The 14,767-nt window shown below is 46.3% G+C and overlaps 1 protein-coding gene across 2 annotated transcripts in view; it reads right to left on the reverse strand.

Moving 5' to 3' along the window:
- The window catches only part of dnase2b (deoxyribonuclease II beta), a 50,636-nt gene that overhangs the window by 11,861 nt on the left and 24,008 nt on the right, over positions 1–14,767 (reverse strand). For both annotated transcript variants that reach the window (XM_069939337.1, XM_069939336.1), the window contains exons 3-4: positions 13,954–14,131; positions 13,044–13,122 (exon numbers count right to left, since the gene is read on the reverse strand). In XM_069939337.1, the coding sequence (XP_069795438.1) occupies positions 13,044–13,122; positions 13,954–14,131 (257 nt within the window). The remainder of the gene's footprint in view (positions 1–13,043; positions 13,123–13,953; positions 14,132–14,767) is intronic.

The raw sequence follows: 14,767 nt of genomic DNA on the forward strand, positions 1-14,767 counted from the left end.
TATCGCTTGTCCAGTGTCATATTCTGGTGGTCCTATACCTACTCTCTCCTCTCGTTTGGGTATCCTCTTTGATATAATTTGCTAGCCTCCATAATTCAACTTTTCCCACCATTTTAGTTACCTTCTGCAAGTTTTCAGGACCTTCCCAATCTTCCACCTTCCCACTAATGTTTTCCCCCTTGTGTGTCCGATCTTTGGCATTTTCAATCACATTGACTTCCCTCATCAGCCACAGCTGTGACATTTGTCCATTCCAATATTTCCTCTTTTTTTGGGGTCTGTGTCTATCCTCCCCCTTTGCAGTAGGAACTCCATCCATTGCTGCTCTGCCATCTTCTCTACTCGTGCCCCCTTCCAATCTACTTCGGCCAGTGAGGGTGGGATAAGGGTGAAAGGGGAGATGATCAGCTGGAGCAAGTACAAGGCATCCGACCATAAACTCGTTCTGAGCTCAGCTTGGAGCTCTGTGGGTTTATAGTGTGAGCAGTTCAGGCACCAGAGGGTGGTAAACAATAAGATTCCACATGGGTTCTCATTTACTCTGGAGATCTTCTCAAACTCCAGCAGTATTTCCTTCCACTCCCCCAAGCATGTTACTGCGGCTCCATCAGCAAATCCAGCATGGGCTATTATTTGAAAATTCCTTCTCACAGACAAAGGAAGGAACTGGTTGATGTAGGAGGGTTATTAGAGGGAAGGTTTAAAATGCAATTCATTTTAATTACCGTAATTTAATTTAGACATAAAGCACAGTAACAGGCCCTTCCGACCCACCAGCCTGTGCTCCCCAAGTCACCGATTATCCTACAAACCCTACACAACTTTAGGAAAGTTGGTCCCCCTGAGGGACTCATCCAGAAAGTCATGAGGCACGGGATCAGTGGAACTTGGCCGTGTGGATAAAAAAATTGGCTTGTAGGAAGAAAGCAGAGTGTAGTAGTGGAAAGAAAGTATTCAGCCTGGAAGTCGGTGACTAGTGGAGGGGCCACAGGGCTCTGTACTGGGATCCCCGCTCTTTGTGATTTTTATAAATGACCGAGATGAAGAGACGGAAGGATGGGTCAGTAAGTTTGGGGTTGATACGAAGGTTGGAGGAGTTAAGGATGTATTTGAAAGATCTCAAAGGTTACAAGAGGATATATTCAGAATGCAGAGTTGCATTCCTCCATCCCTACCCCATAACCCTCTATTTTTCCTCCATCCATGTGCCTGTCTAAGTTTTTTTTAATATAGAGAGTTGTGGGTGTCTGGAATGCCATGGTAGAGACTGAAACATTAGGGATGTTTAAGAGACCCTTAGACAGGCACATGGATGGAGGAAAAATAGAGGGTTATGGGGTAGGGAGGGTTTAAAACTTTTTTTAGGTATATATGGGTTAGCATAACATGAAGGGTCAAAGGGCCTGTCCTGTGTGGTCATGTTCTAAGGAGCTCAAGGAAGAAACCCATGCAGACACAAGGAGAACGTACAAACTCCTTACATAGAGTGGCAGGTTCGAACACACGACGCTGACACGGTAAAGGCATCACACTAACAGCTGCTGCTGCTCTTGGTAGAGTAATGTGGATTCCAATTCCGGACCACTGGTTCAGAGACAGGGGTTCTTCCCACCAGGTCACCAAGGAGCACGCTCACCCTTTACAAAAGCAGCTGACTCACACCCATTAAAAATGAAATCTCTTGCACAAAGGTCAGGAGAAAATCACAACCATTTCCAAAAATTATTACATTAACAGGAAGTCTGCAGATGCCGGGGTCGATTGCAGTACACAAACCTGCTGGAGAAACCCAGCATCCATGGGAAGTAAAAAGCAGTCAATGTTCTCAGGCCTGAGCACTTTTTCAACTCCAGTTTCCATCAACCCCTTCCCCTGTGGTCGAAGGACTCGGACCAGGCTGCCGACTGCTGAAGACTGGCGGAAGGAGAAGCAGGGATCGAAACCTCGGGGGGGGGGGGGGAGAGCCAAGGGGTCTAGGGTGCTGAAGGCTTCCTGATCGTGTCAGAGGTTAGGAACTGAGGCGGCTGATGGCTTGGACTGGACTCTGTGAGGCTGTGGAGGCCGTGGGGAGCGCTGGAGGCAAATCCACGGACACTTGGTGACTCTTCAAGGGGGCCCTAGGCAATTTCTGCTGATGGTGAATCTTTACCTGTCCTATGGCAGATGAAATGCAATTTTGTGTAATATTACATCTATTTTACTGCATGTCACTAAAAGAAATCTCGAAATCTGTAAACTGCACTGAAGAAAAGGCACGACTACAAAAGAGAAAATGTAAACAAAGAAATAAATATTTAAAAAGCTGACTGCAACACAGGAAAAAACAAGCAATAAATTTATAAAGTAGCTGAGTCTCTGGTTGAGTTTAGTGAAACACAATTGGCCACAGACACTGTGATTGTAGTAAACCCACCGAAATGGTGGAGGAACTCAGCTGGTCTTTTCAGCATCTATAGGAGACAAAGATACACTGGCCAATGTTTCGGGCCTGAGCCCATCTTCAAGGAAATATCAGGAAAGGCAGAAGCAGGATATATCAGAAAGTCTCAGCATTCAAACTATGGGGGAGGAATCCAGACCAACAAAAGGTGTTAATTAGATGTGATAAGGAACAAGGTAGAATTGATCATGTCTGTCTGAAAGGAGCCGAGGAGTGTAGAGATGACCGGGGGAAGAAGGGAGTGGGGAGGGGGGAAGAGAGCTCAGTTGGGATATGAGGTGTTGTCCATCCAATTTACGGGTGGTCTTAGACTGGCAGTCTATAGACCGGGTGCAGACTGGGAGATCGCTTTGTTGGGGCTCTGTCCGCTGCAATAGCGTGGATCTCCCAGTGACCACCCATTTCAATTCCCCATCCCTTCCCCTTGCTGACATGTCTGTCCATGGTCTCATGCACTGCCAGATGGAGACCACCCGCAAATTGGAGGAGCAACCCCTCATCTTCCAACTGAGCCACTTCAAATTGGACGGGATTAATATTGACTTCTCTGCTTTTCATTAAACATCCCCCCACCCACCTCCTTCTTTCCCCCCCCACCTCCTTCTTTCCCCCCCCCGCCACCAATGTAGTCTTTCCATTCCCTGTCTCCTTTCGCACAGATGAGATCAATTCTACCACATCCCTTATCACATCCAATTAACACCTTTTGTTGATCTAGATTCCTCCCTCCCCCCATTGTTTGAATTCTGAGACCTTCTGATATCTGTGTCTCCTAGAGATGCTGGAAAGACTGGCTGAGTTCCTCCAGCATTTTGGTGTCTTAACTCTTATTGAGTTTGCTGCTAAGGTGTGTGATGGTGGAGAGGTAGCAACTGTTACTAGGTATCAGAACCAGGATGCGAGAGGGCGCTGAAGGGTTCCTAACCGTGACGGAGCTTCGGATCCGGAGCTTGGCTGCCGATATTTTGAACTGGAGTCTGCTGCAGCTGTGGGAAACGCTGGAGGTGAATCCACGGTCACTCAGTGACTCTGAAGGGGCTCTCTTTTGCTTCTCTTTCTCTCACTGGAAGAAGGGCACTTTCTGCCGATGGTGAATCTGTCTACCTGGAGGCAGACTAAGGACTAAATTCGTGTAATATTGCACATGACAATAAATTGAATCTTGAATCTGTCCCTGAACTTGGAGAGAAAATGTATAAAAGCAAAGCCTAACTGTGGCAATTTCCCCCTTACAATTGGCTTGGGGGAAGAAAACAGAGTGTAGGTTGCGTAACTGTGGTGTGTGTTGAGTAAATCTAATGTTATACAAGGTGTTTCTCTCTCTTTTCCCCAAAGTATCGACCAGCTCCTGTTGGCCAATATTTTACTCAACGGTCAATAACAATCCATTGTTGCGCAAGGCTGTTCCACTATTGATTGGATTATTCAACCATAACTCCAGAAGGCGACACCCTTGATACTGTACAAAAGTACTGTGCTAGACACGTCAACGAAAATCTAAATCCAGTGGTCGTCGTGGCGACTGGTTTCCCTGCATTCTGTGTGAGAGGCATAGTTCGGCACCACAGGAGAAGTGCAAGAACTGGAGTGAAATGCGAAAGGGCTGCCTGCTCTGCGATGGCTTTCTTGATCTTGGGTCGGAGGTGGAGCGGGGCGGGCAGGGTGGGAAGCAACGAGGTTGGTCGGAGGCTGTGGCAGGACAGTGACCGGAGGTGATGAGGTCAGAGACAGTGTGCGAGACGTTGCTTGGTGGTGTCCTGGTGAAGGGACACGAGAACTGGAGTCTGTGAGCAGGCAGTGAGGATTTGAAGGGACTGAGTAGGCCAAGCAGCATCTGTAGAAGAGAAAGATGATGAGAGTTCATTGTGTTAGGGTTCGTACAATGTGCAGATACCCTGAAAGCTACACAGGCAGGTAAAGTTCGTTCACAGCAATAAATATGAATTAACATTCCAAGATTCCTTTATTGTTGTGTAATAGCACAGAATGCACAATATTACATGAAATTGCCTTCTGCCTGCTGTAAGTCAGATAGTCACCATTAGTGCTGCCTGGCGTCCCCTACAGTACGAGGAAGAGAAGCAAACAAGAGTCCCTTCAGAGACACTGGATGTCCGTGGATTCGCCTCCAGCCCTCCCGCAGCCTCCGCACAAGCTCCATGAACTTACTGCATGACAGAAAAGCTCATAAATTAAATAGCAGTCAGCGCAACGCTGTTCCAGCGCCACTTCTTCCATCCCGGGGTTGTCTGTTTGTATTGTGTTTTGCATGGGTTTCCTTCCACCGTCCAAAAAACGTACAGGGTCTGTGGCTTAATTGGACGCACAGGCTCGTAGGCCGGAAGGGCCTGTTACCGTGTTGCGTTCCCAAATTAAGTTTTAAAAAATATATAAATATTCACAGTTGCAGTTAGTAGAAGAATAAATGGGGTAAGCAGATCTCAGAGATAGTCCTGAAGTTGTGTTGTGGTCAGATACAGGAAGGGTCAAGAGACAATAGAACAACTGCAGAAACAGAAACAGGCCAGTTCGGCCCTTCTAGTCCATGCTGAACACCTTCTCCCATCTCATCCCATTGACCCGCACCTGGCCCATAACCCTCCTCACGTCCATATGACTATCCAACCTTTCCTTAAATAGTTGATCAGATGGCCAGAGATGGTTCATCCTGCCCATCCATGGGTGCTCCCTGACCCACTGAGATCCTCCTGCCACTCTTTGTTCTCTCGAATACCATGAAATGGATCTCACCGTTCAGAGGCATTTTGTAAAAACTAAATCGAGCCAAGATGTTCTGAGATGTAAATTCCAAAATGACAAATTTGTACAGACTTCAGTTCAACTTGCAGTCTCTGCGCCGTTAACTGATGTCTGCGGGAGTAGCAGCCTCGGCTCGGGGAGGTGAGCAAAAGTGTCTCAGGAGGACCCATCGGGAAGGACATCCCATCACTCGGACATTTTGCGAGTAAACACCGAGAACCTGACATTATCATGGCTAAATTAAAACAGGAAAAGCTGACATTTTTCAGCAGGTGGAACAGTCCTGGCCCTTCAGCCCACAATGTGGTGCTGACCAATATAAAATCACTCTACACCAATCAGATCCTTTCCTCTCTCACACAGGTAATCCATTGGTTTTTATTTTGCATCCATGAGCCCGTCTAAATGTCGTTTAAATGCTCCCTCTATCGCACCAGCCTCCACCACCACCCCTGGCAAGGTATTCCAGGCACCCAGTCGCTGTTTAAAAAAAATACGTCCTCTGGCATCTCCCCTAAACTTTCCTTAAACAGATGTCCTCTGGTATTGCCCATTGTCACGTGAGGCTGTCCCCTCCATCTCAGCCTATGCTAATCTTATCCACCTCTCATCTTCCATCCCTCTAAAGAGAAAAGCCTGAGTTTGCTCAGCCTTTCTACATAAGACAAGTTCTCCAATCCAGGCCAAGTAAATTTCCTCACTCAAGCATCTACCTCCTTCTCCTGAGAGCCAAGAAGGATAGGTGACTTAACAGAGGTCGACAAGATTATGAGGCATCGATAGTGTGGACTGCCAGCACCTTTTTTTCCCCAGAGTGACAGAGGCAAATACCAGAGGACACCCTGGATAAGGTGAGGGGAGAAAATTTCAGGGGAGACATCAGGAGTTCGGTTTCTCTCCAGAGAGTGGTAAGTGCCTGGAATGCCTTGCCAGGGCGCAGCCGTGAACTGGGATTCACTGGAAGGGCATGGTGCTGATGGTTGGCCCCGCCTCCTGGCTCTGCTCCCATCTACTCCCATATAATGCTGGCTTCCCATCTAAACCCAGAACCCCTCTGAAGACCCTACCCATAGTTATAAGCTAATAAAAGCATTTGTTCCACCTCCAGTCGTGAGAGCTTTTATTCACGCTACACGGGGCTTGTGGTGGAAGCTGGTACAATAAAGATATTCAAAAGACTCTTTGGCAGGCACATGGATGTTGCAAAGGTTCATTATGTGCGCGAGTTCGGGAAGGTTAAGATTGTTGAGTTGGTCGGCACAACATTGTAGGCCTAAGGGACTGCTCTGAGCTCTATGAGGGGACCAGAACTGAAGGTAATGCTCCAAGTGTGGTCAAACCAGAGTTTGTATCGAGCTGCAACAATACCTCACGGCTCTTGAACTCAATCCCCTGACTAATGAAGGCCAGTGCACCACACACCATCTCCAGCACCCTGACAATGTAGGCAATATGTAGAGAGAAAAACAACTCGGTTTTTCAGTCAGATGGTCAGAAGCTTCACACCTGTTTTTCGTTTCCACAGGAGCTGCGTTTCTCTTTATGTTTAAGATTTTCAGCATCTTGGAACATAGGAAGTAGGAACAGGAGTAGGCCTAAAATGGCCCATTGAGCCTGCTCCGCCATTCAATACGATCAAGGCTGATCTAATTTATGACCTAACTCCACCTACCTGCCTTCTCTCCATATCCCCTAATTCCTCTATCATGTAAAAATTTATCTAACCGAATTTTAAATCGGTTTAATGAAGCAGCCTCAACCACTTCAGGACCAGGTGATTTGTCTGGCTTTAGTCCCATTAGTTTCTATTTCCAATCTCGTCAATGTAGCCCATGTGATTGGACCCTAATCCATCATACGAAAGAATCCCTCCCTCCCTCAGCTGCCTACAATGGATACAGTCTGTACCACCTGCAAAATGCAATGTTCACCCAGCATCCCCTAGAAGGGCCTGTTCCCATGTCACATTTATTGTCAGGCTACATGCATGACATCACATATAACCCTGGGGGCGCAGCAGGGTTACCACTAATTAGTAGTGCAAAAATTAAACTGTACACAGTGTAAAATATGTAAACGAACAAAGAACTGTAAACAGATAACAAATGTAAACAAACTGTGCAACACAGAGAGAACGAAAGAAAATCTATATGTGAGAGGAAGGGAAGGGGGGAAGTTTAGGGGAGACATCAGGGGTAAGTTTTTTTACACAGTGAGTGGTGGGTGCCTGGAATGCCTTGTGAGGGATGGTGGTGGAGGCTGGTACATTAGGGGCATTTAAGAAACTCTTGGACGGGCTCATGGATGAAAGTAAGATAGTGAGTTATGAAGTAGGAAGGGTTTAGTTTTTTTTGGTAGGTAGATATATAGGCTGGCACAACATTGTGGGCCGAAGGGCCTGTAATTATGCTAAGAGCCCAGGCTAAAAGCAAGGGCCAGCTGTGATCAGCCTAGCTCAGAACTCTTGGGAGCAGAGGAGGGGCAGGAGCCAGGGGGCAGGGGTGATTCGCTGTTGGTTTCAGTGTCAGCTAGAGGAGAGGGAAGAGTGGCCGGACCATGGGGTTGGGGCAGATCTCTCCGGTGTTCAGGCGGGATCGGCTACTGGCAGGGTCAGGGTGGCACTGGTCTCCCACTCAGCCCCTGGAATGTGTCCACATCAGAGGACCTCACCTGGAGCCAGTGCATCAATCCAACACACCGGTGCCTCTATCTTCTGAGATGTCTACGGAGATTTGGCATGTGGTCAAATATCTATCAAATTTCTACAGGTGCACTGTGGAACAACAGATGATTTTCCGTTTGGGCATATTCTAGCCTGGCATTAGCATTAATTTCTCCAGTTTCTGCTAACTAAATTCTACTTAAATCTTAAAATTGAGCCCACATTCACCACCTCACTGGCAGCTCGTTCCACATTCCCATTCTCTGTGTGAAGTTCTCCCACAAGCTCCCCCTAAACTTTTCCCCTTTCAGTCTTAACCCATGTCCTCTGGTTTGTATCTCACCCACCCTCAGACTAAAAGGCCTGTCTACATTTACTCTGTCCCCCTCATAATTTTAAATACCTCCATCAAATCTCCTCTCATTCTTATACACTCCAGGGAATACAGTCCTAACCTGTTTGACCTTTCCCTGTAACTCAGTTCCTGAAGTCTGGGCAACATCCTAGTAAATCTTCTCTGCACTTTTTCTATCTTACTAATATTCTTTCTGTAGTTCGGTGTCCAAAACTTCACACAATACTCCAAATCTGGCCTCACCAATGACCTATACAACTTTACTAGAACATCCCAGCTCCTGTACTTAGCACCTTGATTTATGAAGGCCAATATGCCAAAAGCTCTCTTTCCAACCTATCCACCTGTGACGCCACTTTCAAGTAAATATGTATCTGAATTCCCAGATCGCTCTGTTCTACCATACTCCTCAGTGCCCGACCATTTACCGTGTATGCCCTTTCTTGGTTTGTCCTTCCAAAATGCAACACCTCACACTTGCCTGCATTAAATTCCATCTGCCATTTTGCAGCCCATTTCCCCAACTGGTCCAGATCCCTCTACAAGTTTTGAAAACCTTCTTCCCTGTCCACAACCCCTCCAATCTTGGTGTCATCTACAAACTTGCTGATTAAATTGACCATATTATAATCCAGATCATTGATATAGATGACAAATACCATTGGTCCCAGCACTGATCCCCGATGCACACCACTAGTCAAAGGTCTCCAGTCTGAGAAGCAATTTCCCACCTAGTCAATGTCGAATCTGGTTCATGACCTCACGGTGAATGAACCTACCTGACCAATTTTCCATGTGGGACCTTGATCCAACAGCTATCAAGTTTTTGAACCTCACTGAACCACCCAACCCCTCACCATGAATGATTCCAGGACCACTGCACAACTGAAACATCACATTTCTTGCACCAATTGCAATTGTGAATATTTATTCGTCTGTCTTTTTACACTTATTATCTCTTTTTCTAGCTTGCATTTGTGGTTATTAAAATGCTTGTAATTGTTGTTGTACACCTTTGTGATTGCAACAAGAAAGAATTTGGGTGCATCTGTTTACTGTACTCAATGTCTGCAGACACTGTGATTGAAGTAAAAACACAAGGCTGGAACAACTCAACAGGTCAAACAGTGTCCTTCATAGATCAAAGATAAAGATAAAGGCTTGGAAAAATGTCGGCAGGCGTCCAAACCAAAAGGTAATAGGGGGAGAGGTGGGTGGAGGAGTGCGGTCCTAAAGGCAGGAAGTAACAGGTGGAGGGGGGAGGAGAGAACGTGAGAATTTGGAAAGAGGTCTTTCAAACTCTATCACAATTTTCAACATTAACTAGGAACCCTGCCCGTTAATTGCTCTGTTTGGTTTTTCTTGTGACTCAGGTGAACCCTCTATTGGCAGCTTGAGAAAAAGTCTTAGCTTTTACCACATTGTTAGCCAGACGAGATATTTTATTGAAATGGGAAGATGATTCATCCCCTACTCATACACAGTAATGAGTAATGTCCTATTTAAGTTTGGAGAAAATTAGATGTCATATTAAAGACAAAATGTTTCAATTTATGAAGTTATGGGGCCCATTCTTAGAATTATTTTATAATTGGGAGAGTCAATAATTATTATAGGTTCCTGTGATTCTTGGTCTGTTCTCCAGGGTTTCACATCATTATTGATTCTCTTTCTTCTCAAAAAAAGGTCACACAATAGTCCAAATCTGGCCTCACCAACGTCCTATACAACTTTAGGTGTTAGTTTTTGTTCTATTTTAAATCTTTATTATTTTAATATAACTATTTAATAAATAGATCAGACATGGCTCCATTCATTATGTTTATCACCAGATTGAGTTATTAGAAGTAACTATTTACGTAGCTATGCATATTCTCTTATTGATCCATTATTTATTTCTCCCTTCTCTATGTATTTATCTGTATACAGTTGATTCATGATGTAATCATCATTTATGATGTATGCTTATATGTTAATCTCAAAAATATTTAATAAAAGAAAGGGAGGGAGCACAGCAGCAAACAGGGGCAGGGGGGATGGCACTGTGAATGGGGAGGGAAGGCAATGGAGAGCTGAGGAAAGAAGATGGGGAAGGGAAGGGAGGGGGGAAAAGGAGAGGGGGTTAGCAGAAACTGGAGAAGTTGATGTTAGTGCCATCCAGCAGGAGAATTCCCAGACCAAAAATTAAGTATTGTTTCTCTAATTTATGGCTGGTCTTGGTGGAATGGTACATGAGTTTCATTGGACATGAATTTCATTGGACATGGGTTTCATTGGACATGAGTTTCATTGGACATGTTTTTCATGGGACATGGGTTTCATTGGACATGGGTTTCATTGGACATGGGTTTCATTGGACACGAGTTTCATTGGACGTAGTTTTCATTGGATGTGGGTTTCATTGGACATGGGTTTCATTGGACATGAGTTTCATTGGACATGAGTTTCATTGGACATGAGTTTCATTGGACATGGGTTTCATTGGACATGAGTTTCATTGGACATGAATTTAATTGGACATGGGTTTCATTGGACATGGGTTTCATTGGACATGGTTTTCATTGGACATGGGTCTCATTGGACATGGGTTTCATTGGACATGAGTTTCATTGGACATGGTTTTCATTGGACATGGGTTTCATTGGACATGGTTTTCATTGGACATGGTTTTCATTGGACATGAGTTTCATTGGACATGGGTTTCATTGGACATGGTTTTCATTGTGCATGGGTTTCATTGGACATGGGTTTCATTGGACATGGGTTTCATTGGACATGAGTTTCATTGGACATGGGCTTCATTGGACATGGTTTTCATTGGACATGGGTTTCATTGGACATGGGTTTCTTCGTACATGTTAGTACATGAAACATTATTAAATGTCAGTATATGAAAATAAACTCTCATTGAATAGTACAGTCAGGATCAGCACGAACTCAATGCCAAATTAAACTAAATCTGCGGTCGATATTTCTGGTCAGAAATCTTGACTATTTTTGCCGGAGTTGAAAACAGGAAGTGTGGAGTTGGAGACAGTGGAGGGATGATCTACTGATGGGATGAGATCAGTGATGGTGTGGGGGATGGTGGCCTGGTGTTGGTTGGTGGGGTACTGGTTAAGGGATAGGTATCAGGAGGGGTCGAAGAACTTATGTCTGTCTTCGGCAAAGTAGACGTCAGTTCCCCAGAGAATAGCGGTACCTCCTTTGTGTGCAGGTTTGATGACAAGATGGTTGGTGTGATGAAGGTAGGTGCTGTGCTCCAGGGCTCTGAAGAGGGTGGATGGTTGCGTTTTGGTGCTGTGGAGAGAGTGGAATATTGTGTTTCAGGGCTGTGAAGAGGGTGGGTAGTTGCTTTTCGGGAGGTGAAGAGGGTGGAATGCTGCATTTTTGGAGGTGATAAGAAAAACTGTTCAGCATTTCCGGGACAGAATAGGGTGGAGTGCTGCGTTTTGGGGTGAGAAGGGGGTGGAGTGCTGCATTTCATGGTGAGAAGAGGGTGGAGTGCTGCATTTTGTCGTGAGAAGAGGGTGGAGTGCTGCATTTCGGGGTGAAAAGAGGGTGGAGTGCTGCATTTCAGAGAGAGAAGAGGGTGGAGTGCTGCTTTTTGGGGTGAGAAGGGGGTGGACTGCATTTTGTGGTGAGAAGATGGTGGAGTGCTGCATTTCTGGGTGAGATGAGGGTGGAGTGCTGCATTTCGGAGTGAGAAGAGGGTGGAGGGCTGCATTTCGGAGTGAGGAGTGGGTGGAGTGCTGCATTTCGGGGTTAGAAGCGGATGAAGTGGTGCATTTCGTGGGTAAGAAGCTTCAGGTCAGAAGCTTTCATCATGATTTTGTGGTCTTGACATATTCCAAGCCAAAACATTGACAAATCTTTCATTTGTCAGAGCACTGAGTACAGAAGTTTGGAGGTCACGTTGCAAGTGTATGAGACGTTGGTGAGGCCCCATTTGGAGGGTCGTGGTCAGTATTGGTCACCGTGCTGCAGGAAAGATGTCGTCGAGCTAGAGAGGGGCAGAGGAGGACTCGGGGACCTGAACTGTGGGGAGAGGTTGACCAGGCTGGAGCGTTGGCGATCTCACTGATGTGGACATCATCATGAATGGAATAGATCGGGTGAACGCAGAGAGTCTTTTGCCCAGAGGAGGGGATTCAGTAACAAGATGACAAAGGTTCAAGGTGAGAGTTAGGAGATTTAACAGGAATCTGAGGGGTAACTTTTCTACACAGAGGGTGGTGATTTTTGTGGAAGTGGCAGCCTGAGAAGGTGGGAGAGGTGGATACTATTGCAAGTTTTAGTATGGATACATGGATAGGATGGGTTTAGAGGGATTATAGGCCAAACACTAGTGTGGATGGGACATTTTGGTCAATATGGATGAGCTTCATTTTAAAATTTTGACTTTCAGCACGTTAACTGACACCTCCAGACCATGAGCTGGTGCCACCAAATTAACCTTCACCTCTCCATACGTTTTGAAGGATGGGAGGAAACCGGAGCCCCCCACCCCCTCAGAGAAAACCCACACAGTCAGGGTACAAACTCCTTACAGACAGCATGGAATTCAAACCCTGGTCCCGATCTCTGGCGCTGTAACAGCGCTGCACTAACCGCTACGCCCACCGGGCTGCCCTCTGCACTGCTGTTGCTACAAGACCCGCTGAATTCTTCCATCAGACTCCAGTTATACAATGAACAGAAATTCAACGAGCTGAATGGCATTGACAATTCTGTACAAGGCACACACTCGCTCCCAGTGTCATTCACAATCTGGTCGAACCATGATCAACCAACCTTTGCGCCACTAGTGTGCGAGATCTCATTACCTTTCGTATGTCCGTGTTTCATGTCGTAGGGCATTGATGGAGGAGCATCATTGTAGATAAAATACGCACTGTCGTTGACCTGCTTCCAAAGGAATATTGGCATCAGTCGCTGAACCACGTGGCTGGATAACATTGTAAATGTTCGCTTGCACATGCACGTGGCAAGTAAATTCCAAAGTTGTTGTGTACAAGGAGGGGAGTTGGAGGTAAAAAGGCCACATCCTCCAGCAGGCCTTTTCCACTTGGACAAGAACTAGAGGACGTAGGCTAAGGGTGACATTTTTAAGAGGAAGATTCGAGGGAACTTCTTCAGGCAGAGAGTGTGGCTCGAGCTGTCAGCTGAAGTGAGGATTGCAGGTTAACTTTGTTGCGGAACAGTGACAGGCCCCACGAGCCCGTGCCACCCAATTACACACCCAATTAAACAACAACCCCTGGTAAGTATTGAGAGGTGGGTGGAAGCTGGAAAACTCATGCAGGCACAGAGGGAACATATAAACTCCTCACAGATAGCGCAGGATTCAAACTTTGAATCTGATCGCTGGTGCTGTGACAACATTGAGCTAACCGCTACACTAACCATGCTGCCCCATTTAAACTTTTAAAAGTTATTTGGAAAGGTGCATGGAAGGAAGGGATAAGGCCTAGGTTCAGGTCAATGGGAACAGGCAGAATAATAGTTTGACGCAGACTAGATGGGCTGAAGGGCCTGTTTCTGTGCTGTAATGCTCTATGGTTCTACTTGAATTCCACATTTGCCTTGGGAGGTGGGGGGGGGGGGGGTGGGGGTTTGCATTCTTCGTTCTGGATCCAGTAAGTTAATCTCTGTGACACCCCATTCAGAGTGGACCCAGGGACATGTTTCCATTAGGTCGATGTGGTTCACCAATGGGGTGCTGGCAACACTTGCCTGTGGTTTGCAGATGGCATAAAGCTGCTGCAAGGTTCTGCCCACGGCACTCTGGGTGCTGTTGACCAGGGACATGCCCTGCTGCCAGTCTCCAGTGGTGGGGTCCAGGTACACGTACCTCAGCCCAAGTCCAGACGATTGTTCCTCCGTCCGCTTCGGCAACTTGTAGATGGCAAACCTGGGAATGGAGGCACAGGGGAGAAGGCAGGTCAGGCAAACGGTGGGATGGCACAGTCACTGAATCCTCCCCAGCTTCCTTGTCCACAACAGTCCAATTCTTCCCCTCCTCACTCTATTTTTTTTCTTCCAACCATGTGTCCGTCTAAGAGACTTTTAAATGTCCCTACTGTTCCAGCCTCCACCATCACCCTGACCAAGACATTCGAGGCACCCACCACTCTGTGTAAAAACCTTACCCCAGATGTTTCCCCTAAATTTCCCTCCCTTCATTTTGTACATGTGTTAAAGATCAGAATTTATTGTCATGAATAAGTCACAAAATTCTTTGTTTTGTGGCAGAATCACAGGGCAAATATTCATATAAGCCACCTTACAACAATAAATAAAAATAGTGTACGAAAAGTCAAAGTCTGTGGTTCATGGATCATTCAGGAATCTGATGGCGGAGGGGAAGAAGCCGTCCTTGTGCCGCTGAGTGCTCGTCTTTAGACTCCCGTACCTTTCCCCCGACGGTAGCAGAGTGAAGAGGGCGTGGCCTGGGTGGCGGGGGTCCTTAAGGACAGAGGCTGCTTTTTTAAGACACCGCCTCATGTCGACGTCCTCGATGGAGTGAAGTCTGATGCCTGTGATGTCG

This window comes from Narcine bancroftii, chromosome 5 (assembly GCF_036971445.1).
Source record: "Narcine bancroftii isolate sNarBan1 chromosome 5, sNarBan1.hap1, whole genome shotgun sequence".
NCBI lineage: Eukaryota > Metazoa > Chordata > Chondrichthyes > Torpediniformes > Narcinidae > Narcine > Narcine bancroftii.